The following is a 27,430-nucleotide window of genomic DNA, read 5'->3' as shown; positions in this document are numbered from 1 at the left end:
TCTTGTGGATAGTTGTCTCATTGGCAATCATACCACATCTTCGTTTTTATATATCAAGAACAATGAGAACATAGAAATACATAAATAAATAATATAATAGTTCATTACGTCATGTTATCGTAGAAAAACAACGGACACATCAAAAGAATTTACGACAGATCAAGACACGACATACGAAATATAAACTGCGCGTTACACAAAAGTGGCGTATTTTTACGTTTATTTCTTCAAAGGTAAACTATAAAAATAAAGTTAATGAACTCATTATAGATACCAGGATTGCGATTTTGTACGCCAGACTCGTGTTTTGTCTACAAAAGACTCATCAGTGACGCTCGAATAAAAAACACATGTAAAAGGCCAGATAAAGTTAAAAAGCATTAATGATTCATAACTTTCAGTTGGAGTTATTTTATTTTGTTCAAGATTGTAGTTAAACTTCGCTTATAACAGATTCATATGACATGCATAACATATAGGTAATGTTTTATTAAAAAATATTTTCTTAACAAGTTTGGTAATTTAAGAAATAATACATGGCAGCATTAGATTATTTTGTTATCCCGAACTATAGCGAGTGGTTAAAAAACGAATGTAAATCCCCATCACATGGTTAAATGAAATCATACCAAATCTTCTTTTCATATGGTTTGGATTTAATGAAAGATTACTGCACTGCATTTTTTTGTTCGAACTATCAAAGGTAGTTTTAAGTTAACCTTGGAAATAATGGAAATCAAGTCAATACCAAAATGTTATTGATTGCACTTCATCAATGAAATTTGTGAGAAAATAAGGTTCTAACTCTCCTAGGCAACGTTGGTCCTAGATTAATTTGCCTATTCTTTTTTATATTACTTTTGATTATATAGCTTCGCAAATGTTTTAGCATTTATACATCCTTGATTTTCAATCTAAAATCCATATTGAGTTCAGTTTCAGTACTTTCAACACATACTAAAAGAGATTATTTGTAGGTCAATTTCAATGCATACCATTGCCAAGTTTGCTTTTAAATTGGAAAAGTAGTGTCAGTCAACACATGTGTTTCCCTAGGATTTTTCAACATTAAATATCTGCCATCAATTCAATAATCATCATAAAATCAGGATAGTTTGTAGATTGCTATTGCCATGTTTACTGATCAAGACTGAATTTTTTGAAAATTCTTTGGAATCAATATCTTACTACAAGTGATTTTGTTATGCATTTCCTGGTTGAATTATTTCACATTTGTTCATGTCTAGCTTATAGATGACTTTACTAAATGAGTTTAACTACGATTGAAATGTAGAACAATGACCTATAGTAGCCAACATCTACGTCATGTGGCAATACTAACACATTTTCTGCATCATACAATAAGCAATTAAGATGAAAAATATGTTTTGTTTTCAATATAAAGTAAATGAGGAACGTGTCCGTGGGAATTTTTGTGATTTTACGTTTTGTTACAATAACGAGATACAGTACAATAGTGGAAGTGAAATACATAATCTCCTTAGCTTTCTATTTAGTCTTGGATTTGATGGCACACTCAACAATATCAATCCATCTCTGGAACCTGTGAAAAACAAAGTCCTATTTCATAACACTCTATCAGTGTTGCTCCTTTGTTAAATTCTGTAATTTTATATTTGGCATTAAATTAAAAATTGACAATATAGAAACACATCAGTAGTTGTCGGGAAAAAACGGCAAATACCATTATGGCAAAAATGTAAAGTTAAAAGAAATGAAAGTTTTTTTTACATAAAGTTAGTATGAAAATCAACAAAATTAACAAAATTTGCAGTCAATACTTTGAATATTATCTTGTTGTTAATCAATTAGTTCCTAAAGCTGAATAGTTATCAAAGGTATTCCTAAAGCTGAAATTAAAGAATTCCAGATTTTTATTTATGAAGGAAGTGATAATTGTGACATTATCACTTTTTATATTTGTGGCAAAGAGCTTTAAAAATAACATATCAAGGTTCCTCAAGAACATTAACGGTACCAATTTTTCTGCACCAGATGTGCATTTCGACAATACATGTCTCGTCAGTGATGCTCGTGGCAAAAATATGTAAAATTCAAAGCTATTATAAAAGATGAAGAGCTATAATCCAAAAGTTCCAAAAAGTATAACCAAATCCGTGAAAGGAATCAGAGCTTTGCATGAGGGAGATACATTCCTTAATTTATAATGATGTTTAACATTTTGTAACAGCAAATTTAATAACACAAAAAATCCGTATTTTCATGCCAGTACCGGAGTACTGGCTACTGGGCTGGTGATACCCTCGGGGACTAACAGTCCACCAGCAGAGGCACCGACCCAGTGGTAGTAATAACATTAACGGTACCAATTTTTCTGCACCAGATGTTCATTTCGACAATACATGTCTCGTCAGTGATGCTCGTGGCAAAAATATGTAAAATCCAAAGCTAATATAAAAGATGAAGAGCTTTAATCCAAAAGTTCCAAAAAGTATAACCAAATCCGTGAAACATATTTAACATCACATCAAAGTCAAGTACAGGTTACAGGATGAAATAGATTTACCATTAGATATTGGCTCATTGAAGGTCATACAGTGACCTTAGGTGATCACAGTTTGTCTAACTGGAAATCCATTTATTGATATGTTTGTATCTTGATTTTTTGCAATCAGTTATGAGTTATTGATAATCTTGGATACATTCATATTTTCACTCAGGTCAGCAATAAACAATAATCAATATCTATGGTAATAATAAAATATTATCACAGAGATATGTCTCGCCTTTTTGTAATTTTGATTATGCAAATGTTGAAATCAAAATAGCAAAACTTCAACATCTTACACAAGTTATGCAAATGTTCAAAGTCAATGAACCATGATTGAGTTACATGGCTAAACAATCTCCATGTAAATGAGATGTGCCAATGCTAATACAACTGCATACAATATACATTGACTTATTATAAGTCGTTCCCAAACTAATTATAAAACATAAACTTGTAAACTATGTAAACGTATCAAAGTCAATGAACCATGAAGAAGGGATGGGGCTATATAATCTCCATGGAAACAATACTTGAAAATGCCAATAAATTTGCATACCAAATATCATTGACTTAACATTAGCAGTTCATCTTAAACTGATCTAATCACAAACTAATACATATAAACTAAAATAAGTTTCAAAGTCATTAAACTGTGACTGAGGGGCGAGGCCAAATATTCTCAATGGAAATGAGATGTTCCAATGCTTATACAACTGATTACAAATTAACACCGGCCTACCACTAATGGTTCCCCTTGGACTGACCGTATCACAAACTAATACTTGATAACGTAGAAAAAATTCAGTAAATAGACAATGACTAAGAGGGCAGAGCCAAATTATCTCAATGGAAATGAGATTTGCCAATGCATATACAACCGCATACAAAATATCACTGACCTACCACTTGTGGTTCCCAATAAACTGACCTAATCAAAAACTAATATTTGTAAAATAAGCAAAAGTTTCGAAGTCAATAGACAATGACTAAGGAGGCGGAGTTAAATCATCTCCATGGAAATGAGATATGCCAATGCTTAAACAACTGCATACCAAATATGATTGACCTACCACTTGTGGTTCACCATAAACTAGACCTAATCACCAACTAATACATTGTTGACGCCGCTGTCACCGCTGTAGACACCGGAAACAGCATACCTATGTCTCGCTTTTTGACTCCGTCAAGGCGAGACTAAAAGCAAATGATGTACTTTTATATATTTTTCTTTCATGTAAATATCCAACAAAATGCACGTGTAATCATTACTCATAGAGAATAAAACATATGACGCAAAAGAAAAAAATGAGAACATGACTCAAACCTAATAACACTTATGTGCAGAGGTAAAATCCCCTTACATAAACTTGTTGAAAAGGTTAATTGATCAATAATTGTGTCACCTCCTTTATATTGTCGACGTTGATATTAAAATCATTATCACATACTGATAAAAAAAAGTTGTGTGTTAATTTTTATCAAATGTAGTTGAATATATCTATGGAATCGCCTAGTTATTTTCTATACTGTTTGCAGTAATAGTGATTTTGTCTCATCGTCTTCTTTCACAGAGTTATTTTTGAGAAACGATGTTTGCATAGTTGAAATATTATTCTGCTTGAGGTTCAAATATTAATCAAAGTTACTATTATCACTGGAAGGAAAACGATTGATTTCATTTTTCAACTTTGTGAATTGAGAAAATATTGAATTGTATTTAGTTAGTTAAATTATGAATTTGAGTCAGAGTTATCTTCCTTTGTTCATGAGTTAAACCTATAGTATAACCGATTCATACACCATGCAATGCTAATGCAATTTTTTGTTTAAACAAAATTGTCTTGACTAGTGTTGTCTTCAGAATATAAATAATATTGTTACTTTAGTATATAAGTATAACATATTATTGATAATTTGCATGAAATTGACTATATAGTTCTAAAGAATGATCGCCGCACTGCACAATTTCATTATCGTAGTTGTATACCTTGCAAGATAAAGAAATCAAGTCAGAACCATTAAGGCTAACCCCAACCCACACCTTCCCCCGAATAAAAGAGCAAATGAGCCTTAACAAAAACTAAGGGTCTCACATCTTTAGGTATTTATCCATCCTTGACTTTCTAATATAAGTTCTTATGCACTTGAGTTTAAAAAAAAATGTCTTGTATTTGATGAAAACATTCTTTTTTAATTAGTCTTTAACCATTTTGTTAACTGAAAGAAAGTCTTGCTGTCATGTTTGTTTGCAGTTTCAAAAAAAAAAAAAAAAAAAAGTTTAATTTAGAAGAGCACCTTTCATGCATGAGTAATGCCAATGCTTAAGTTAAATAAAGGCAACAGTAGTTTACTGCTGTTGAAAAGTAATAAATTATTTGAGAGAAAACAAATCCAGGTAACAAACTAAAACCGAGAAAAATACATCAACTATAAGAAGAAAACAAATTAACAGAAACACTGAAGTGCAACAAAAACCATTTTGTTTAAGAGAGGATGAAAAATAAATGTGTCATAGGGTTTCAACTAGGATATAATAAAACATCCTACGAGTTCAACTTGAAACATCTATCTCAATTCACCCAATCAACGTAAAATCAAGATAGTGTGTAGGTGGTCCTTTTATCTTCAACCTAAGACAATAGTAAGCTGTTTACTGTTCTAGACTGCATTCTATGAAATCCCTGTCTTGCTACAAGTATCACAAACTTTCACCATTTTCTATTATTCATGAATATAAAGAAAAGGTCATGGAGAATAATCATACAGCATACACTCCTAACAATTATGTTATATGCCACATATACTTGATATATCACGTCAAGTATCAAAGAAACTTATATTTAGGTCAGAAACCTTCAATTTAGTGGATGTCATTTGTTGCTGTATATCATATCTGTTTTTCCTTCATTGATTTGCACATAAATCAGGACTTAAGTTCTCCTGTTTGAATTGTTTAACATTTGTCCTGTCGGGGACTTGTCAAGCTGACTATGTGGTATGGGTTTAGCTCATTGTTAAAAGTTGTATGGTTACCTATAGTTATAAACTTCTATGTGTTTGGTCCCTGATGGAAACACAGTCTTTCTTGAAACATTCTACATATCAGACCTGAATATTTAGGTTGTCATGATTTTCAGTCATGTAACATTTGTGGTAAAAAGCAATGTGTATAAGTTTCATAACATTTGGTTAATGAAAACTCAGATTAAAGAACGGAAACGAAAATCTAAGCAACAATTCTATTTGTAAAGGTGAAACCACCAAAATTCAAACTTGATCTGTGTTTTATTGTAATAAGCATTGTGTATAAGTGTCATAACATTTGGTTGAAGCAAAATCAAATTAAGAGAACATAAACAAATTTTGGGATGTACACATGGAAAGATGGACATATGGACAGACAAGGGTAAAACTGAATGTCCCTCTCTACTACGGCAAGGGCCTAATAAATAAATATAAAAGGTGAGTAAAAATGATCAATAAAATTTATTGCACAATCTCAGGTACAATCACAAAAATTTCAATCAACCTATTTAATACAAAGTTCTTTTTTCTTCATCTGTACATACATTGAAATACTTTTAAGAAAAACAAGATCTATTTATTAGTTGTAAACAGCTTTGAACTAGCTTTCAGTTTCTGTATTCACTCTCAGATTGCGATTAGAAGTTTTTCTTTTCATAATTACTTTGGATTCATTATATTATTCGTTGGATACCAATATTCGAGGGTTTCGTGGGGACATGTGAACCGTGAATTTGAATGTTCAACGAAATAAAAAAAAATTATAGAGATGTATCCAGACTTTGGCAGAAGAAACTGCAAGGTTTCTGCTTACCACAAAAATTGGTACCCACAAAAACAAATGAATCCACAGTATCTATCATGCTTCGTGTCAATATGATGAGTTATCTTATTTCCTACTGACTTTTACAGTTTATTCTTATTTTGTGTTATTCTAAAAATAAAATGTATTATGATTGCCAATACAACAACTATCCAAAAGTAACAAATCAAGTGGATGTTACACCACTGTCTCAGGCTATGTTAGAAAGAAACACCCACAAACATGTTTAACTTCATGACACACTGTAAATGCCTATCTAAAGTAATTCTGTGGTGGTCTTTGGTTATGATCAGTCTTATTTGATTATTTTAGTTATACTTTTCTTTGTTCAATTGTTTCACATTTTGTCATTAGTTCTTTTATAGATGACCTTACAGAATGAGTTTAAACTACTTGTGGAAGGCTGTGCAGTGACATATAGTTGCTAACTTCCACATCATGTGGCAATCCTAACACATCTCCGGTTTCTATTTCATATAATAAATAATTCAGAAAAAAATAGTGGTTTTATTATTAAAAAGGCCACCAACTCAAATATCTACATTGAGGGATATTTAACGATCATGTGACATTTTTATAATGGTTCAAATTACATGAAGCAACTGCAGAACCTTTTTATGGTCATGCACAGCAACATAAAGTGAAACATATTTATGGTGCTAAAATAGATAAGATTAATTTAACATTAATATCTAGTATTTTTTAAGAGAATTTCAAAACCAATAAGACAATAACAGGAAAAATTGTATCTATTTCACACACTGGTTTTGTATTAAGTAACCAGAAGTAGTACAATAATGGTTGCGAAAAACTTGATTGCCTTGTTTTTATATTGAGTCTTGGATTTCATGGCACACACTACAATATAATTCCTCATGAACTTCCAACCTGTGAATTAACAAGTCCTATTCCATCACATTCTATAAGTGTTGCTCCTTTGTTAATTTCAGTTATTTTAAATTTAGCCTGAAATTAAAAATCACAATATATAAACACAGTCTACTGGTCAGTAGGTGATCGCATGTCATATCCTGATGGTAGTTGGTTTTTTTTGTATTTGGAAAATTCTGTGTTAATGACAATGGTTTTTCTAGATCGAGTTATATGATATCTAAGTTTTTGCACAATGTTTTTATTGAAAATCAACAAATAGGCAGTCTAAACTTTCCATATTGTCATGTTGTTTCACCTTTTTTCTTGAGTTCAGTTTTTCCATAAAGCTGAACTTTTTGAAATCCAGTATTTGTGTTTATTTAGAAGGTGATAACATTACCACATTTCAAATCTGTAGCATAGAATACAGATATTATTATATTTCCACAAAACATGTCAAGGTTACCCTAAGTATTAAACATCACATCAAAGTTAAAACAGATTACAGAGTAAAATAGATTTAGCATCAGATATGGGTTTTCTCATCATTGATTTCCGTACAGTGTCCTACAGTTGATCACATCTTCATTCTTTTTTCTAATGAGGACAATTTGTCTAAATGGTATTTCCAGCACATGATGAAGATTGCCTCATGTTTACATATGTTTTTCTGTAGTTTTTCAATCAATTTAGATGTTTTCTGGTCATTGAAGGCTGTGAAGTGACCTGTTGTTGATCACGTCCTCATTCTTTTTCCTCATTTGGATAATTTGTCTAAATGGTATTTACAGCACATGATGAAGATTGCCTCATGTTTACATATGTTTTTTCTGTAGTTTTTCAATCAATTGAGATGTTTTCTGGTCATTGAAGGCTGTGAAGTGACCTGTTGTTGATCACGTCCTCATTCTATTTCCTGATTTGGATAGTTTGTCTAAATGGTATTTACAGCACATGATGAAGATTGCCTTATGTTGACATATGTTTTTTTCTGTAGTTTTTAATCAATTTAGACTCAGGTTATCAACAACCAGTCATCAATTGTATATGGTAATAAACAAAGCAAACCATGTACTTTTATCTATTTTTCATTCATTTATATATCCAAGCAGACACACATTTTATCATGACCCACATATAGAATAAAATATATGACGCAAAATAGTACATTAGAACATGGCTCAAACATTATAACACTTATGTGCATAGGTTAAAGCAGCTTACATAAACTTGTTCAAAAGGTTAATTGAACAACAGATGTGTCACCTCCTTCGTGAGATCCAATTTTATATTGAAATTCATTATCACATAGCGATAAAAAAGTGTAGGTTGAATAAAACTGTATCATTTTCTGGTAGTTCTTTCTACATAATGTATACAGTAAAACTGATTTTGTCTTATGGCCTTCTTTCACAGAACATTTTTATAGTTTGTATAGAGGGTGGAAAAATGGGTCAGAATGGAATGTAAACAATAGAAAAATAATAAGTGATAAATTAAGAAATTAAGAAAACTAAGGTTCCAATTTGCTTATGCAAAGTTGACCCCAGATGAATTTGATCATTTTTTATGACCCTTTTGAGCATATATCATATAGCGGTTTATTTTCGTGGGGTGTAAATTTTCGCTTATTAATGCGGATAGAACAAAATCACCAAAATAAATTCCTCCAATTTAAAAGTGCACATGCAAAGGAATTGATAAAAGATTTGAATCCGCCATAATATTAACCACCAAAAATATTTCGTATATCTTATTCAATGAAAATCGCGAAATTTTACACCCACGAAAATAACCCGTTATACGGTAGCTTCTCATCCCAGTGATAAAGAATTATTTTCATATATTGAAGAACTGAAACTTTTATACAAATACAAATACATATGCATATATTTCTTTTATTTCATTTCATTTTATAATTCCTTGCTTGCATTTTTTATAAAGCTTCTTAAGTTTAGGATATATAATTGGTCAATAAAATTTAAAATTAAATTAAATATAAGGAAGATCTATAATAACACTGCATCACCGATTTAATGATTTGAAGACATTATATGTAACTATACCTCTGTTAGCTGTTTTGCCACATGAATGGCTGTTTCTGTATGCAAAGACAAGGCACCAATTCTTACTGTGGATTTGCCTTTGGCTAGAGCCATTAACAGTATAATCTGGAGAAAAAAAATCTTACACTCAAAGCAACACTGACAGTATAAATTGAAAAAATATAGTATGGAATTTATTTATAAACATTTACAAATTAGAATATTGAATATTAAATGAATTATTTATTAGTGATCACTTCCGTTCAATTTTGTAATAAATAAGGCCAAACACTTTGATTATAAATCATTGTCCTACAAGCAAATCATTCAAACTAATTTGAATCCATCTGCATAACCTTAGATGTGACCTTGAAGTTTGAAATAAATGTCAGCTGAAGAAGTGCAAGTACAAGACCAATTTAAACTATGATTTGGACAGCAAATAACATCATATACAGGTTGAACAGTGATGTACATTTTTTTATTTTATCTGTAACAGAACCAAATTGAACAAAAAAGAGCCTTAACCACAAAAAATAAATATTTACCAAAGAACAATCAAAATGAAAAAACAGTCAGATGAAATTTGCTTGACAGACCCTACAGTCATTTCATACACTAAATATAGTTGACCTATAGCTTATACTATCTTAGAAGAGGACATATAACTACTCAAACTTAACATTGAACAATGAGGTCAAGGACAGATGATACCTGCCTGACAGATATGACACCTACAATCATACCATTCACCAAATATATTTGACCTAAAACATTACTTATAGATATAGAAAAACAGACTAAAACACAAAATAAATATCATTGACCAACCAACAGTGAAAATGAGGCCAAGGTCAGATAACACCTTCCAGATTGACATGTTCACTTTTCAATCACCCCATTCACCAAATATAGTTGACCTACTGCTTAGTAACTAAGAAATGTCCTAATCATGTTTCTTTTATCTTGATCACTGATCCAGGAAATGAGGTTGAGGTCAGGTAAACCTGTCTAACAGACATGTAGAACTTGCAAGAACCCAATAACAAACACAGTTGACCTATTACAGTTCAATAACAAACCCAGTTGACCTATTACAGTTCAATAACAAACACAGTTGACCTATTACAGTTCAATAACAAACACAGTTGACCTATTACAGTTCAATAACAAACACAGTTGACCTATTACAGTTCAATAACAAACACAGTTGACCTATTACAGTTCAATACCAACACAGTTGACCTATTACTCATAAGTAAGAAACTCACATTGGTTTGTTTAAGTCACTGATAGATATTGAAATGAAAACTACAATTAATAAACAAATCCTTTTATGAATATGTGAATCTCAATCAGTAACATTCAAAGATAAAGGGTAAAAATACCATAAACATTCAGAGAAAAGCATGAAACAGGTTAATATTTCAAATTATTTTTAAATATTGAATTTGCATAATTTCTTGTGCTTGAAATTATTAATGTTCATGTTTATTCTGTATTTTAATGTTCTGTTTGGCGCTCAACACTTTCTATTACAAGATAGACAAATCATTTCAATAAAATATATGTACAACACTATGTATACAAAAAACATTGTATGGAATGTGTTATGTGCTTCTAAAAACATTTTAATACATAAACATGGAATTCATTAAAATTTCAAGCACAATAAATTATGCGAATTCCATAATTAAAAATAATTCCAAGTTGAAATAATAGCCTGTTATTACCTTATTTCATGTTTTTCTATATATTAGACCTTGTATTTTGTTTTTTTAATATATTAGACCTTTCATTATGTTTGTCAATATTTCAGACCTTGTATAATATTTTCACTACAAGGTTATGTTTCATATAAATATGTTTACTAATATAATACCTCCCTGTATAAAATTAGCAAAGAGAATGGTGTGAAAGAATTATTTTTTAAGTCGCAAAGCTATAACAAAACATAGATGTTTTATTCAAAATTAAAAACAATTTGAAACGGTATGATTGAATCCAATTATATAACTGCATAATTATTGTCATCAACTGAGTGGTGGTGGAATATATATCCCTTTTAGAATATAGGGTGATTTTTTCGTAAAATCATAACCTAAATAGGTGTTATAACAGGCAACTGATGTGTGTTTATCGGGAAATCTGTCTCACACTTATTTTAACAGTTTTTTCACCTACGTCTTGTTATGATCAAGACAAGTGTTTATTGTGTAAATGTTCCATATTTACTATATAGTAACACCAATTTAATTTTGAATCCATATTGAAGCATAGAAAAATGAACAGACCAAACAACCCATAAGGAGTTCCAAATTCTGTAATAAGGAGTTCCAAAACTGCATCGATTCTTTTAAAAAAACATCCTTAAACATCAAATAACAGATGCTTTGTTTTATTTCTTAAAAGTATTTTGAACAATTTGACATTGGTCCATGCTAACTATTCATTTTTTAAGAAGCTGATGCTTGTAACATATTTAATTTGCTCATTTTTAAAAGATGACTTTTTGAAAATGTCGCATGGCGATGTTTCTGTAGATATATTTTTTCTAGTGAATGCTTTATCTGTTGACATAGATTGTAAGTTTAGTGTATATTTAAATTTATTTACCTATGTTGAAAGATGTGTATAAGGTCAAATCATTACAATGCAAGTTTTTTAGTCTCAAAGAGAACTTGTAAGATTTCTGGAGCTAATTTTGTTGAATAGGTACAATTTGGGTACTGTGACGTTATCTTTATTTATGAGTTGATTTTGTTGAATAGGTACAATTTGGGTACTGTGATGTTATCTTTATTTATGAGCTAATTTTGTTGAATAGGTACAATTTGGGTACTGTGATGATATCTTTATTTATGAGTTAATTTTGTTGAATAGGGGCAATTAGGTTACTGTGACGTTTTCTTAATTTATGAGTTAATTTTGTTGAATAGGTACAATTTGGGTACTGTGATGTTATCTTTATTTATGAGTTAATTTTGTTGAATAGGTACAGTTTGGGTACTGTGACGTTTTCTTTATTCATGAGTTAATTTTGTTGACTAGGTGCAATTTGGGTACTGTGACGTTTTCTTTATTTATGAATTAATTTTGTTGAATAGGTACAGTTTGGGTACTGTGACGTTATCTTTATTCATGAGTTAATTTTGTTAAATAGGTGCAATTTGGGTACTGTGACGTTTTCTTTATTTATGAGCTAATTTTGTTGAATAGGTACAATTTGGGTACTGTGATGTTATCTTTATTTATGAGCTAATTTTTTTGAATAGGTACAATTTGGGTAACGTGACGCTATCTTTATTTATCTTACTTAGAAGTACCATATCTTGGCTGAGTCGTATAAATATGTTTTTAATGTAGCTGCTTTGCAACTTTATGATGTAAGTAAACTATGATCTTGTTTGAATTTTTTTTTATAAAATATAATGTTTTCAACAAAACACATGTAGCACATGCTTTTTATAGGCGAATTGTGTGTACGTTTACAGGGGTTAAAGCTCAGTGAAACTCACCAAAATAAAATAGATAAGTTATGAACAATAGTAAAACTGTTAGAATTCACAGAAATGTGCAGAGGTTTTTATTCACATGTGTCATGAAATTGATGTTCCTTCATAAGATCTAAATGGAAGAAATATTCTGTTATATTAATTTGATTGTAACATATCACAGTATTTTTCCTAACTGAATAAAGATTATAGAATATTTGTTCTAGCAGGAACAGATTGTGTGTACTAATACAAAGATCAGAGTCATGATGACACTTTGAATTTGAAGTAATAAAGCATGAAAAAGTTGTATTTGAGGAATAATATCTATTTTAAGTAACAGTGGCTATGTAAGTAGATCAGCGGTCACAATTGATACTAAAACTATTATTAACTATAATATATTATATTAAAACTAATCAACATAGGGAGGATTTTAGTCAAGTTTTTATCAAAGAAGTTTTAACAACAGGCAACAGACTACAATGGATGTCAAGTTCTGGTAAGTGCTACATAAACTTAAGATGTTCCTAGCTCTAACATTTATCAAGACCCTGGCATGTTTAGGTTATTATAATTCATCATTTGCTAAAAACTTTCTATTCTCCGTACTGAACAAGGAAAGACTACAAAAACAGATGGACAGAGAGTGCAAAGGGTTATTTTGACTAAACAATCTGATTAATTGATTTTCATCTTTGAAGATGAAACTGATAGCACAATCAAAGAGTGTAAATTAGTGGTGGATCTAGATTTTTTTATAAACGGGGACTGACTGACCTAAAGGGGTGCTTATGTCAGTCATGCTTCAGTGATTCACTCAATTATCTACCAAATTTTTCTTACATAAGGGGGGGGGGGGGGGGGGTTCATCCCAGGCCCTCTGGATCTGCTTATGGTGTAAATACAAACCTGATCTTGTACATAATCATCAACACAACCTCCATGATATAAATTATTGATTAATTCTTCTGCTGCCTCTTGTCCAACTTGTTCTGCTTGTTTTCCTTTTATAAAGAACAAATATTTTATTTGCATAATCTATGTTGATTCTTACTGAAGTTTTATATATCTTAAACATTAAAAGGAAGCTCATGTAACTTACTATATAGAAAATCAAGTTATCTTTGATTTCTACTTGCCATTATTTATTATTTTGGTATGCATCTAGAAGTTGGTTTTATTTTTTAGTAGTTTCATATTTTGTCATCACAGGACCTTAATGCATACTGTGGCTTTGCCTATTGTTGAAGATTTGTTGTTCACATTAATGTCCTTTGGTCCTTGGTAGAAAGTAATTTGAAATCATACCACATCTCCTCATTGATTAAATCTTGGTCAGATACAAATTATAATTCTCTAGAACTTTATTTTCTTCAGTCTAGAAATTTAACGTAAATAGCATAATTATTGAAAGAATAAATGAATAATCATACAAATAAAAAAAATGCCAAAAAAAGTAATAAACATTCACCTGTTACAACTTAAATATTACTATCATTTATAAAAGGGTAAAAAGATACAAAGTCAATAGAATTGATTTTCAATTTTCATTCTAGAAAAAGCAATAGGGTATTGTTAGAAAAACAGACCTTTATCATGACTAGATTTAACTAATGTGGATTCTTCAATTTTTGTGGGTACAATTTACCAATTTTCACGGAATTCAGGAAAACTTACATGTTCATGGATATTTAATCTCATGGTTTTGCTGAAGTCTGCGTTCAAGTGTATAGGAAATTTGTTCACCTGAACCGGCAAAATCCATGAAAATTGGTATCCAACAAATAATAATGAATCAACAAGAATGGTTATGGCTTCTTTTTGTATGTTCTTATTATATAAAACTCATAAGGCCAACATAGTAAAGATTTAGATAATTACCTTTCTTCCCTAAAGCTGTACCTCCCAAATAGCAACCAGTTGTAGTTTCTGCAACGAGGCTGAAAAAAAATATTTAGTGTTAACATGCTGCTTCAAATGGGTATACAAAGTCATGTGATGCTGTAAGAGTCTAATTTTTCCTTTTCATTTTTACTTTTCTTTCATTTTATATGAAAGTTGAGATAATACAAAGCTCACAAGTTTAGGATTCATGATAAAACCATAAATGTTACCATCAAATATTAAGTATGGATGATTTTGAAAAGGCCTTTGTAATGCTATGATACTGGTTATAATTAAGGGGAAGTAATCTGGAGTACTCAGAAAACAAATTAAAAATGAATGTTCCTTGGGTTACACTAAAGACCTGAATGTGGACCTGAAAAGACCTGAAAAGACCTGAAAGTATACGACTAAAATTATTCAAATTGTAATAACTTTTTTGTTATTGAATGGAATTTCTTCAAGTTGGAATTTTTTTAATTGTAAATATTCATATTTCATAAAAATTTAAATGTTTTAAATTAAAAACAAATTTTTGATGCTAAAAGTTGGACCTGAACGGAGAAATGAAAAGACCTGAAGGGACCTGAAAATCTATGGTCGGACTAATTCTAACTTCAATAACTTTTTTAATATTCAATGGTTATCTTTCAACTTTAGATTTTTTGAAACTAAAAGTTCAGTTAAACGATAAAATAACAAATAATAATATGAAAAATATCGTTGGGGTGTGAAAACTCGGACCTGAACGGAAAATTAGATAACATAAATTTGCTTGAAAAGACTGCGGTCAGATTTATTCAAGTTTTTGAACTGTTTGAAGTCAATCTGCTTGAAATATGAATTTTGTTATACTGAGAAAGGTCACTATATCATTAAAATGATAAAGAATTTTATCGAAAATATAAGGGTTGAGTTACAAAATTCGGACCTTGTCGGGAAAATAAAAGACATGAATGGATCATAGGGGGAAATGTATTTAAACTCGCACAAAATTGTTTTTTCTATTTGTTTTTATTTCAGACAATAATCTATTCATGTATTCACCAACAGTCAGGGTTCCGAAACAAGGACTCTACTATAAATCAGTTACTTTTATTATATGATGAGATTGTAAAAAATCTTGACAAAGGGAAAGATGTCAGATTTATTTTTTGCGATGTGTCTAAGGCATTTGATCGTGTATGGCACATGGGACTTCTATATAAGTTAAGAAAATATGAAATAAAGGGTAATTTGCTTAACTGGTTCAAAAGTTATCTTTCTGATAGACAACAAAGGGTTGGAATAAATGTTTTTTTTTCTAACTGGAATACTGTCAAGGCAGGAGTCCCTCAAGGGTCCATCTTGGGCCCTTTTCTGTTTTTATTGTTTGTGAATGACATAGTAGATGTGGTTACAAACAAAATAAAACTGTTTGCAGATGATACTTGTCTATATTGTGTTGTACATGATGAGAGATCAGCAGCTGAATCCCTGGGGCAAGATCTAGAATCATTAGATCAATGGGCAGGAGAAAGGGGTGTAACCTTCAATGCAGACAAAACCAAATCTATGTACTTTACGAGAAAAAGTAATATTGATGTCACATCATTATGCATGAATGATGCACCTCTAGAAAATGTCTCAGAACATAAACATCTTGGTATAACCTTATCATCTAATGCCAAATGGTCTAGTCACATACAGGATATTTATTCAAAAGCTTGTAAACGTCTTAATATTATGAGATATTTAAAACATAAGATTGATAGACAGTCTCTGGAAAGACTTTATATTGCATTTATAAGGCCTATTTTAGAATATGGGAACATAATTTGGGATAACTGCACACAAGAAGAATCAGATCTAATTGAGTCTGTACAACAAGCTGCTGCCAGAATTGTAACTGGGCTTCGAAAGGGAACTCCTAGATGGAAATTATATAAGGAATTAGGTTGGGATTCCCTCCAGAATAGACGTCAGAAAAACAAATTATTGTTTCTTCATAAAACTATTTCTGGAGATATTCCTAGTTATATTGCTGCTGATATTTTGTCGTATACAAACACTAATGACCAGTATGGACTGAGGAAAAAAAGGGAATTTAAAACTCCTCAGTGTCGAACCACAGCCTATAAGAACAGTTTTATTCCACATACTCTTGAAAAGTGGAATTCACTTGATGGAGAAGTTAAAAATATTTTAAGCTTTACAGGATTTAAAAGAAAACTGAATGAGGACATAAGTCCTTGTCCTGTTTTCTTTTCCACTGGTTCACATAAAGTTAATATAATCCACTGCCAATTAAGAAATGAGGCTAGTGATCTAAAACAACATCTTTTCTGTGATCATTTGTCAGACAGCTCTATATGTGCCTGTGGAGATCCAGTAGAAGATAATTTTCATTTCTTTTATGTTTGTCCATCTTACATTTATCAGAGATATGAGCTCTTTAGAAAAATAAGTAACTTTAATAATGTCAATCTTGATGTCCTACTACAGGGTTGCTCAGACTTTAATATTGATGAAAACACAGAGATATTTACATATGTACAACAATATATTCATGAAACTGGAAGATTTTTATAATATTTTATGTGATACTATACTGTTTAGAAATCAGCTTATAACCACAGTGTACCACTCTTTAGTCTTAATTAAAGACAAACCTAACTTTTAACACAAAAAAACAACCAATTGTGTTTAGCATCTTTTTGCAAATAAATTTATATATATTTTATTTTATTTTTTGTATTAGTAATTATATTTTCAAAAATCAAGAAATTAATAGTCATGTAATAAGATGGTACACTAAATTACTTATGTATTGCAAAAAAGGGCCAATCAATTCTTGTTATTCATATAAATAGAACAACTTTGTTGCAGTGAGTTTGTGAATTCGAGTAAAAAATCACTTAATGATCTACTTGATTCCTTACCAACACTTATTAATGTGGTATAAAATTCGACACCACCTTCAGTAGGTCTTGCTTTGACTTTGTTAACATAGTTATTTATATACGTATACACAATAAAATACTTCAAGAAGTGGGGGAATTGCCTCCCCTGACTCACTGCAACAACGTATGATCTATTAACTTATCAGAAAATTATATACTATCATGCATGTTTTTCAATCCATCTTGTATGGGAAAGGATTTGTATAGGCACTGCCTTTTGTCCAATCCCTTTGTTTAAATGTACATTTGATATTTGAACAATAAAATATTTTGAATTGAATTGAATTCATGTATTGAAGAGAACGAATGACTTCATATTTATACAGGAACATATTCGAATACAAAATACCTTGTTGATGATGAAAAAAACGAGATTTCCCGTTGAAATTATTCAAACTAATTCAAATTACTTAAACTGCATTAATATATATTAAAGCAGGTCTTAAACTTACAACTGAAAATAATAGTATTGCTTCCCCGTAAACCGTATGTGATTTAAAGACGCGTGTTCGTCGATTAGAATTTAATTACATGAACGTGTGCCGGTTGTAATTCACACCTTGTATAATTATTAGGTGATAATTGGATCATTAGTCTAAATAAACAGTTTAATCTTTAATCTTTTAATTGGATTATCAATTCAATTCAATTCAAAGTTTTATTGCCATATAAACTTTACAGTTTGTGACATATAACAGAGACATGTCTCTGCATATAACAACAACAAAAACAAATGAAGACTTAAGTCCTTTATAAAAAAAATAATTTACTTTTATCATCTATAGATCTCAACTTATCCATCAACAGGTTGTTCTAGTAGGAGTTTATTTGGGGTTTAATATAGTTTTTAATAATTATCACTATTATATCTTGTTACACGAACTATCATATTAGTATCTTCCGTCAATAAAAATTACAAAGACGATGGGGTGTGATCCCAATGAGACAGATCTCCACAAGAGACCAAATGACATCGAACATGAAAAGTTAACAACCATATTTTTCGTCTATGTTTATTATTTTCGTTTTAAAAAAATATTGGCGGAATTTTAGACTCATTCAGATTTTAATTTTCGTTTCAGGTCCGAGTTTTGACACCCCAGCGATATTTTTCATATATTTTTTTTATATTATCATTATATTGAATTTTTTTGTTTCAGAAAATCTAAAGTTGAAAGATATCCACTGAATATTAAAAAAGTTATTGAAGTTAGAATTAGCCCGACCGTAGATTTTCAGGTCCCTTCAGGTCTTTTCATTTCTCCGTTCAGGTCCAACTTTTTACATCAAAAACTTGTTTTTGATTTAAAACATTTAAATTTTAATGAAATATGGACATTAACAATTAATAAAATTCCAACTTAAAGAAATTCGATCCAATAATAAAGAAGTTATTGCAATTTGAATAATTTTAGTCGTATATTTTCAGGTCTTTTCAGGTCTTTTCAGGTCCACTTTCAAGTCTTTAGTGTAACCCATGTTCCTTTGGTATCTTTCCCCTCTCCTTTAAAACCCCCATATGTTATTGTGCCTGTCTGAAATTATTAACCAAATAATCATTTTAGAGTAACAACCAAAATTTTACTGGTCATATAAAATAGAGAGATAATACCAAAGAGGGAACAAAAAAAGAACAAATCCATTAAAAACAGACAACACCATGGCAAAAAAAAAGCAACGAAAAGACTAGCAACAATATAACAAAACACTTCATAAAAAAATAAAGACAAAGCAAAAATTACCCCAGCAAATACCAGGGGTAAATACAGGTGCTCCAGAAGGGAAATTAATACTTTATTATCAAATGAATACTAACACAATACCTGTACCAGTACCTACAGCTGCTACTTCCTTTACTACATCTATATTTACTGGCACATCTTTATATTCTTTATGTATTATACTTTCAGCAACTTTTGCCATAATATGTGCAACCTGAAATATACATTGATCTGTTTCATAGTCATAATTTTGAGCTTTTCTCACAAAGAATTTGATGGAAATATTCATATCAATCTCATAAAACAATTGGATTAAACAATGGCTTGATGACAATGGATGAGCTGTACAATATTATGTACAATAAAATGTTTAGGCAAATACTCTAATGAAGGAAATAAACTAAACACTTTCAAAGTTCAAATATTGCTTTTTTGGGGAAATTGTTAGGGTCAGAAATTGTCAGTATAGCTTTTTTTTGTCTAAGACTAGAAAAAAAAAAAAAAAAAATCCTTTAAATATTTTAACTTGTAATGAAATAAAAAAGAATGCATCATATTAGCAGATCAGTCAAATTATCCCACATCAATTATCAACTGTTTAACCTTTCACTAATCATTTAACACCTTAGTCATGCTAAGGCAGTAAAGTGTACTTCACTTTTTTCTATTTGGCACCAAATATGGTTGTGAAACAAATATTATCACTTTGATTTTTTTATGCAGCTTATACAAGTGATTCTGCTTACCATTCTTAGCATTGAACGAAAGGTGTGGTCAGTGTTTCATATGTTAAAAAATACAAATATTTTTACAAAAATATTATATGTTTTATTAAAATAAAAATGCCAACTGTCTTTAAATGAATTTAAATCTGTGGTTTATTGCAAGTTAATGCAGCACAAGATCCATGTCGGCAAGAAGATCTATAGAGCTTATGTTTGTAATGTTCATGTAACCCCGACTTAAAATAATATTTTCTATTCTATTCTATTTTATGTTGAAAGTAATCAAGTTACTTAAAAGATATTTGAACAGAAGGCTACTACATATTTTCAAGTAAATAATATTCAAAGTAAGTACATCAACCAATTTTAAGAAACTGTCATATGTAAGCTATTTAAATAACACTGTTACATTATTTACCCTGACAGGAAGAACTCCAGCTACAAATGATAAACCATAGATTTGTTTGATATCCCCTCTGTCTGTCATAGTAACAGCTGATAATTGTTTGGTTGGATGACATGTGACCACGACTTCTCCACCACCTTTAGGATAATACCCTCTATATGATAAAATAAAAATCATTGCATCTTAGTCTAAAACAAATATCCAGAAACTAGAAAATATGTTTATTTTGAACTGATATAGAAGCCTGTAGCTACTTTACATCTACATCTGTCGAACAAGTGTTTAGACATTGTCAGTCAGCTCTTATGTTATTTATAAAACATTTTTCAACTCAATTTGGTATATAGTCGACTGTGGTTTCCTTATAGACCTTATCCCCTTTTGGGAATCTGTGTCACTTGACCTATTGACATCATACAACACTCAATTTTCCTTTGTGGCGTCACACATTTTCTATTGTGATGTCTATGATTTTACAGGAACCTTTGTGATGTCAATGATTTTACAGGAACCTTTATGATGTCCATTTATATGGGGGAACAAATCGCAATAAAGTGTATTTTATGTGGGATACCATTTTTCGTAGATTTTACGAAACACAAAGTGGTAATACATGAATAATGCTACTTTAACATTAAAAGTTAAAAGCACAACAAACAAAAACTGGGACATAACGATTAGTGATAACATTAACATTAATACTTAATACTTAATAAAAGTACACTAATGATTCATGTCTGTCATATCTGTTTTTTATTACTTGTTTTGTTACAAATTAGGCTGTTAGTTTTCTCAATTGAATTGTTTCATATTTTCATGTTGGGGCCCTTTAAAGCCGACAATATGGTATGATAAAGGCAGTAGGACTACCTATAATTGCTTACATCCACTTCATTTGAAATTTGGTGGATATTTGTCTTATTGGCAATCATAACCCATCGTCTTTTTTTTTTAATATATATTACAAACGAGATGCAAGTAGACCTTAAAGTGTTACAAAATCAATTAATCAACAGTTGAAGAATTATAACAACAGCCATACCTCCTGATAACTCTGCAGTCAAATTTCATTCCAAATTTTTCTGCAATAGGTCTAAATACCATAGTCATGTGATCTAACTGTGGCGCCATGTCTGCATTGGTTCCTCCTTTTAATGTCAGATTTGTAGGACCGTCAGCATAAACCAGACATGGAATAGCTACTTGCAATAAAAGACAAATACTCCTGAAAAAAGAGAACATTACAAAGCATTTTGTTTTCCAGTAATCCATCTAACTACAGGCTCTCAGAAACCAATATAACACAAAGATTCAGTGGATGGAATTCCAGTACTTAGACATTAAAATGTGTTTCCAGAATAGTTTAGTGTAAAACTATATTTCATGTTGTTTTTTATCCATAATTTCTTCTAATAATTTGGTTCGTGGTAGACATTGTTAGTTTAATACATGTATGTTATGTTATTGTTGTATTTATTTGAATATTCTTTGAAGCAGAATTGGCAATTTACTTTTTGGTTGCTAAAAATTCAGAAACAGTTGTGTGCATTTCTTATTGCTATTGTTGAACAAAGGACAATAATGGAAGAATAATCATTACAATTTTAGAAAACGGTCTTTTGACAAATTTATTTTTGCGAGTACCAATTTCCTGAATTAAGGAAAAATTGTATTTTTGTCTTAATTTCATAATCATTTAAAAAGTAAAATATTCTCAAGATGTATATGGTTAATGGATCCCTGAGTTAAACATTCACCCATAAATCAACCAACCAATATATATTTGCTTACAGAGAAAGGTCACCTTGTTATTTTAAGTCTTTCGTGTTTAACTAGAACCTACCCTGCAGTACCTGTGTCTGCTGTATAGTCTCCATGTTGAATATTTCCAGGATGAAATTGAATTTCTGTTGAGCCAACGCTCCCTCCTTCCAGTCTACCTTGACAAACATCTCTGGTTAACATTATACCAGTTAAATGTTGAGGCCTGAAGATACATACAGAGAAAAAAATTAAAAACATTACTCAATATTTTATTTTGCCAAATTTAAAATAAGTCAGTTGATTTACCTGCTAAACCAAAGTTAAATGTTTTTTTATGAATGTAGATAAACCTTGAAAAGAAATGGAAGATTGTTATGTTTCCTTTTGACATAAATAACATTTGACCATCTTTGCATAACAATTTAAATAAATAAGGAATATGTCCAATGGACACAGATGATGCCTCAGCTTGCATATAGGATTATAAAGGGACATAACTCAAGAATAGCAAAAGTAACGATACCCAAATTCGTTTTTTGTCTGTGTTTTGTGGTAGTAAGCATTGTGTATAAGTTTCATAACATTTGGTTGAGGCATACTAAATAATAGAACTGAATAGGGACGTACAGACAAACAACTTGAACAAGGGTAAAACTTAATGCCCCCTCTGCTACAGTAGGTGCATAAATATGTATTAGACTCCATCAAAAGAATCATTGTATGTTAATTTTGTAGGTAAAGGGATACCAAGTGAAGCATTGTTGACAGGTTGTGTTATACTATGATGCACAAAGAATATGGAACATTACCTTAATCCTGGTTTACTCCTACCAGCTCTAACATTATATACTCTAACAGGTCTATGTAATAAACAACTAAATGAAACAGTATTTCTTAAGACTTGACCACCCTACAATTACACAAATACAATTCCATCAGTAAAAGTAGTTGAAAAAATAATGCAATTTCCATTCAACATATTTCAGTAACTTAAACAATAGTTTTAAAAATTGCTTTAATGCTTCTGCTACACATGTTACTAAAACTGTCAATGTGTTGATTTATCCCTTGTCAACAGCTTACAACCTTGAGATAATATGTTTCTCCCTATATATATTTTAATCAATACAAGTATTCAGAACTAGTAATATGTTAATTCTTTTACTTTCAATGGAATATTTATCTGAAAATATGAGTACTACTTATAATGCTAAAACAAATGGCATTTTAATCAAGTGGTATTCATTTACTTGCTGCAATACCACCTGGTGAGAAGGGCATTAAAGAACAAGGACAGACCCAGATGTAGTTAGAGAAAATAATTATACCCTCATGCATGTCATGTAACAATGAAATTTCTTATTATCCAAAATAATAAGTCCTATAATGCCAACGGATTAAAGTACAGCCAGTATGAACATTCTACTATTATGCATGGTTTATAAAGACTAATTATACTAAACTGTTTATCATGTTTATTGTGTGGAAACCAAATGATCAACATGTAAGGAAGTAAGCAAATTTGTGGCAACATGAAATGAGCACCTGTCCTCCAATATGAAAAGTAATATCAGGACAGAACACTTACCCCTTCAAGAGCTCCTCCATCAATATCAGGACAGAACACTTACCCCTTCAAGAGCTCCTCCATCAATATCAGGACAGAACACTTACCCCTTCAAGAGCTCCTCCATCAATATCAGGACAGAACACTTACCCCTTCAAGAGCTCCTCCATCAATATCAGGACAGAACACTTACCCCTTCAAGAGCTCCTCCATCAATATCAGGACAGAACACTTACCCCTTCAAGAGCTCCTCCATCAATATCAGGACAGAACACTTACCCCTTCAAGAGCTCCTCCATCAATATCAGGACAGAACACTTACCCCTTCAAGAGCTCCTCCATCAATATCAACAATACTTGTATCCTGAATACTATTGGGTGCCTTCAAAACTGGTTCCGGAATTGTACCTGGTATTATGTTAGAAGCTGCTCCAGAATCTTGATCTGCAGTGTGTGACAAAGGATTATTAATAAACAATAAATTATAAGAAGCGACAAATTTTACACAGAAATTATCTTTGTCAAATACTTCAGAATGTTCAGATGTTTTGAATCTTCTTGTAAATATAATGTCAACAAGCACTATATAAAGAATACATAACTAAGTGATAGGGCAGGTTTTAACCCAGAGAAAAACACACAGGCACTTGTTTCTATTCATAGGAAGGTCTACTATCCATATAAAAAAGCTTCTATTTATATGGATAGTCGACCTTCCTATGGATAGAAACAAGTGCCTGTGGAAAAAAATTGTAAAGTAAACGCAGACAAAGTGAAGTGTTATTCAATCATTATACTGGATATTTCTAGTGTTCGTGATTATTTCAAATCATGTGTTTTGTTTTGCTAGTGTCTTGTTGGTTAATAAAAAAGGGAAACATTAAATAACTTAAAATCTGCTGCCAAATATGTTACAAAAGAATGTTAATCTCATATTAACCATAATAAATTAGTCATATTAACCATAATAAATTAGTCATATTGACCATAATAAACTAGTCATAATAACCATAATAAATTAGTCATATTAATCATAATAAACTAGTCAGACTTGTGTGGATAGCATCATACTTTTTAATTCACTATTGTATGGCTGTCAGTTTTGTTTTATTTGTGTGATATAGTTTCAAATGGAAAAAAAAAGAGGAATAAAATACTAAAGGGACAATCAGAGTCATTAGTCAAAGAAAAACTAACATTACCATGGCAAAACACATAATAAAGACAGAAGACAAACTTTCTACAAAACATAGGAAACTAGAGCCTCAGACAAAATCTCATTTCAGGAATTCTCTAACAAGTGTTTTGATGACAAATCATTTTGCAATATTGACTGCAATGTTATTAATAAAAGTTTCTCATGTATGTTCATTTCTAATAATATCACTGTCATACATTTACATTTAATTCTCTTCATACCTTCAGCCATTGCTGCTCTATTTCTCCTGTTTTCTCTTGGCTGTCTTTGGGGCTTGGGAGCTGTAATTAATCATACAACAACTTTCAAAGTTTGTTTTCAAAATACATACATGTACATGTTACTTCAACTGTTTTCCTATCAGTTAGGTGTGTTAATTATTCAAAACAAGCATTCTGTGAGTCTTGCATGGCAATACATAGTACCCTACCGGTTAAAAATTCATTGTACTGGAACACAAAACCTACCACTAAATTAATTATTGAAAAAAAAATTGCATAAGTATTACCCCAAAGAACTTGGCCTTTCTTCTTCTTCCTTCAATACAGAGTCGGACTCTTCTTGAGTGTATAATGACTCTTGGGGTGTTTTAATTTTCGCACTCTTACTTCTAAAGCAATGCTAAAATAGTCTTTACATTAATTCATAATTGTTTGGGTCGTATTTTGATTAGAAATATACATATAGCTATATAAAATGAACTTAAATTCAATTCCAAAACAATTGTTGGTATATTAGTAATGAAATCTATGATAAAACTAGATGCTCCGCAGGGCGAAGCTTTATACAACCGCAGAGGTTGAACCCTGAACAGTTGGGGCAAGTATGGACACAACATTCAAGCTTGATACAGCTCTTAATTTGGATTGTAAATAGTTGACACAGCATAGGTTTCTGACACAGAATGAATGTGGTCTAATGAACTTACAATTTTTTTTTGCCTTTGAGCAATACACTAAGCTGTTGGATATTAATCCCCTCAACAACAAAAAAATGAAGATGAAATGAGAAAAATTATACCCCACCCCTAAATCTTTGGAACCATAACCCCTAAAATCAATCCAAACCTTCCTTTTGTGATTATGAACATTGTGTTAAAGTTTTATTTATTTCTATTAATTTACTTATACTACAGTTATTCCCGGGAAACCATGCGTCTTAGGACGATGACACAGACGACGCTGACGGCCCAGATGAGGAAGACAACATGATAGCATTATACGACGCAAACATTTTTTTTGCTGTCGTATAAAATGTAAAGATAGTCAAATTAAAAAGCATTACACAGTTACAAATTAGTCCAAATAATTATGACGTCTGGCAAGGCTATTTTATTATTTTTCTGGGACACCTTCCTATTAAAAATTAAAATAGCCTTGCCAGACGTCATAATTATTTGGACCAGTTACAAATAAGAAAAACTAAAATAAAACTGCTCTATGTTAATTTGTGTATATATGAAAGTTTTTTACCTGCATTATTCATATTTTCTACCTTATTCTATGGTTTAAAATAATTTAGAATGAATATTGTCAACTCAAACGAGTTATTGCAGGTGGTTTCGAAACAAAAATATGTATACAAATTTTTCGTTCAATGTATTTTTTCTTCTTCATTCTAATATAGAAATTAGATTCATATCAAGAGCTAGAGAGATAAAGATAAAATGTAATAACTTTTAACAAGTACCGTGAAACTTGATTTTCCGGAACTATAAGATAATACCAAAATTAAGCTTACAAGATCCCGTCAAGAATTTATGTGGTAAGAAGCTTTCTGGGTTGCTCTTCTTCTTTAGTTTCAGAAAACCATCAACATACTGATGTTTACTTTTCGGTGCATGCCTGGTAATTTTTTTCCAAATTTATGTATTTATAAATATAGTTACCATATTTTTGTATATATTTGTTTTAATATTAATTTTTACATTTTTTTTTTTTTTTTTTTTTATTTTTCGTTTTTATTTAGATTTTTCGATATTAGATTTTTTATTTTTATTTTTTAATTTAAGATAAAAACATGGTTGCCCTCATTACTTCAGGTGTGGATATGTATCAAGGAACACTTCGTGCGTGAGTGCACCCTTGAAGGTTTCTGTGGTAGTGTTTTTTGTTATGACTGAGGATAGTTTGTTCCAGTCTTTAATTGTTTGGAAAAAGAAAGAAAATTTGTAGCTGCCCTTGTTACATTGGATTTGTCTGTAAGCATCTTTGTTGGTGGATCTTGTGATGGACTGACTCTTTTGTAATAAATTTTGCGAAGGAATTGCAATATTTTCGTTTGTAATTTTGTGAAACATTATTAGTCTTTTTCTAAGCCGGCGTTCTTGTAATGTTTGCCATTTCACGGTACGTGTCTAACATCTCAGACACACTGCTGGTGTAGTGATGTCTGTTACATGCGTACCTTTCCGCTAGTCTCTGTACTT

At 30.8% G+C, this 27,430-nt stretch overlaps 1 protein-coding gene across 1 annotated transcript; it reads right to left on the bottom strand.

The window, feature by feature from the left end:
* Window positions 1-6,000: 6,000 nt before the first annotated feature.
* On the bottom strand, window positions 6,001-26,689 carry LOC139523613 (RNA 3'-terminal phosphate cyclase-like). The gene is made up of 12 exons (XM_071317764.1): window positions 26,475-26,689; window positions 25,224-25,283; window positions 24,127-24,248; window positions 23,047-23,147; window positions 22,317-22,460; window positions 21,516-21,698; window positions 20,486-20,627; window positions 19,438-19,556; window positions 14,677-14,735; window positions 13,705-13,799; window positions 9,320-9,424; window positions 6,001-7,346 (listed from the first exon to the last, which is right to left on the bottom strand). The coding sequence occupies exons 1-12, from the start codon at window positions 26,485-26,487 to the stop codon at window positions 7,254-7,256; spliced, it is 1,236 nt and encodes a 411-aa protein (XP_071173865.1). The 5' UTR covers window positions 26,488-26,689; the 3' UTR covers window positions 6,001-7,253.
* Between the last annotated feature and the right edge of the window lie 741 nt (window positions 26,690-27,430).

The sequence above is a fragment of the Mytilus edulis genome, chromosome 1 (genome assembly GCF_963676685.1).
Source record: "Mytilus edulis chromosome 1, xbMytEdul2.2, whole genome shotgun sequence".
Classification (NCBI taxonomy): Eukaryota; Metazoa; Mollusca; class Bivalvia; order Mytilida; family Mytilidae; genus Mytilus; species Mytilus edulis.
This window is presented reverse-complemented; position numbering and strand designations above follow the sequence as displayed.

What these genes read in the sequence shown, in the direction of transcription:
- LOC139523613 (XM_071317764.1), bottom strand. An exon ending in TAGAGCAGCAATGGCTGAAG is followed by an intron (nt 24,249 to 25,223) that starts GTATGAAGAGAA and finishes CACACACTGCAG; the next exon opens with ATCAAGATTCTGGAGCAGCT. An exon ending in CTGGAGTTCTTCCTGTCAGG is followed by an intron (nt 19,557 to 20,485) that starts GTAAATAATGTA and finishes TGTATATTTCAG; the next exon opens with GTTGCACATATTATGGCAAA.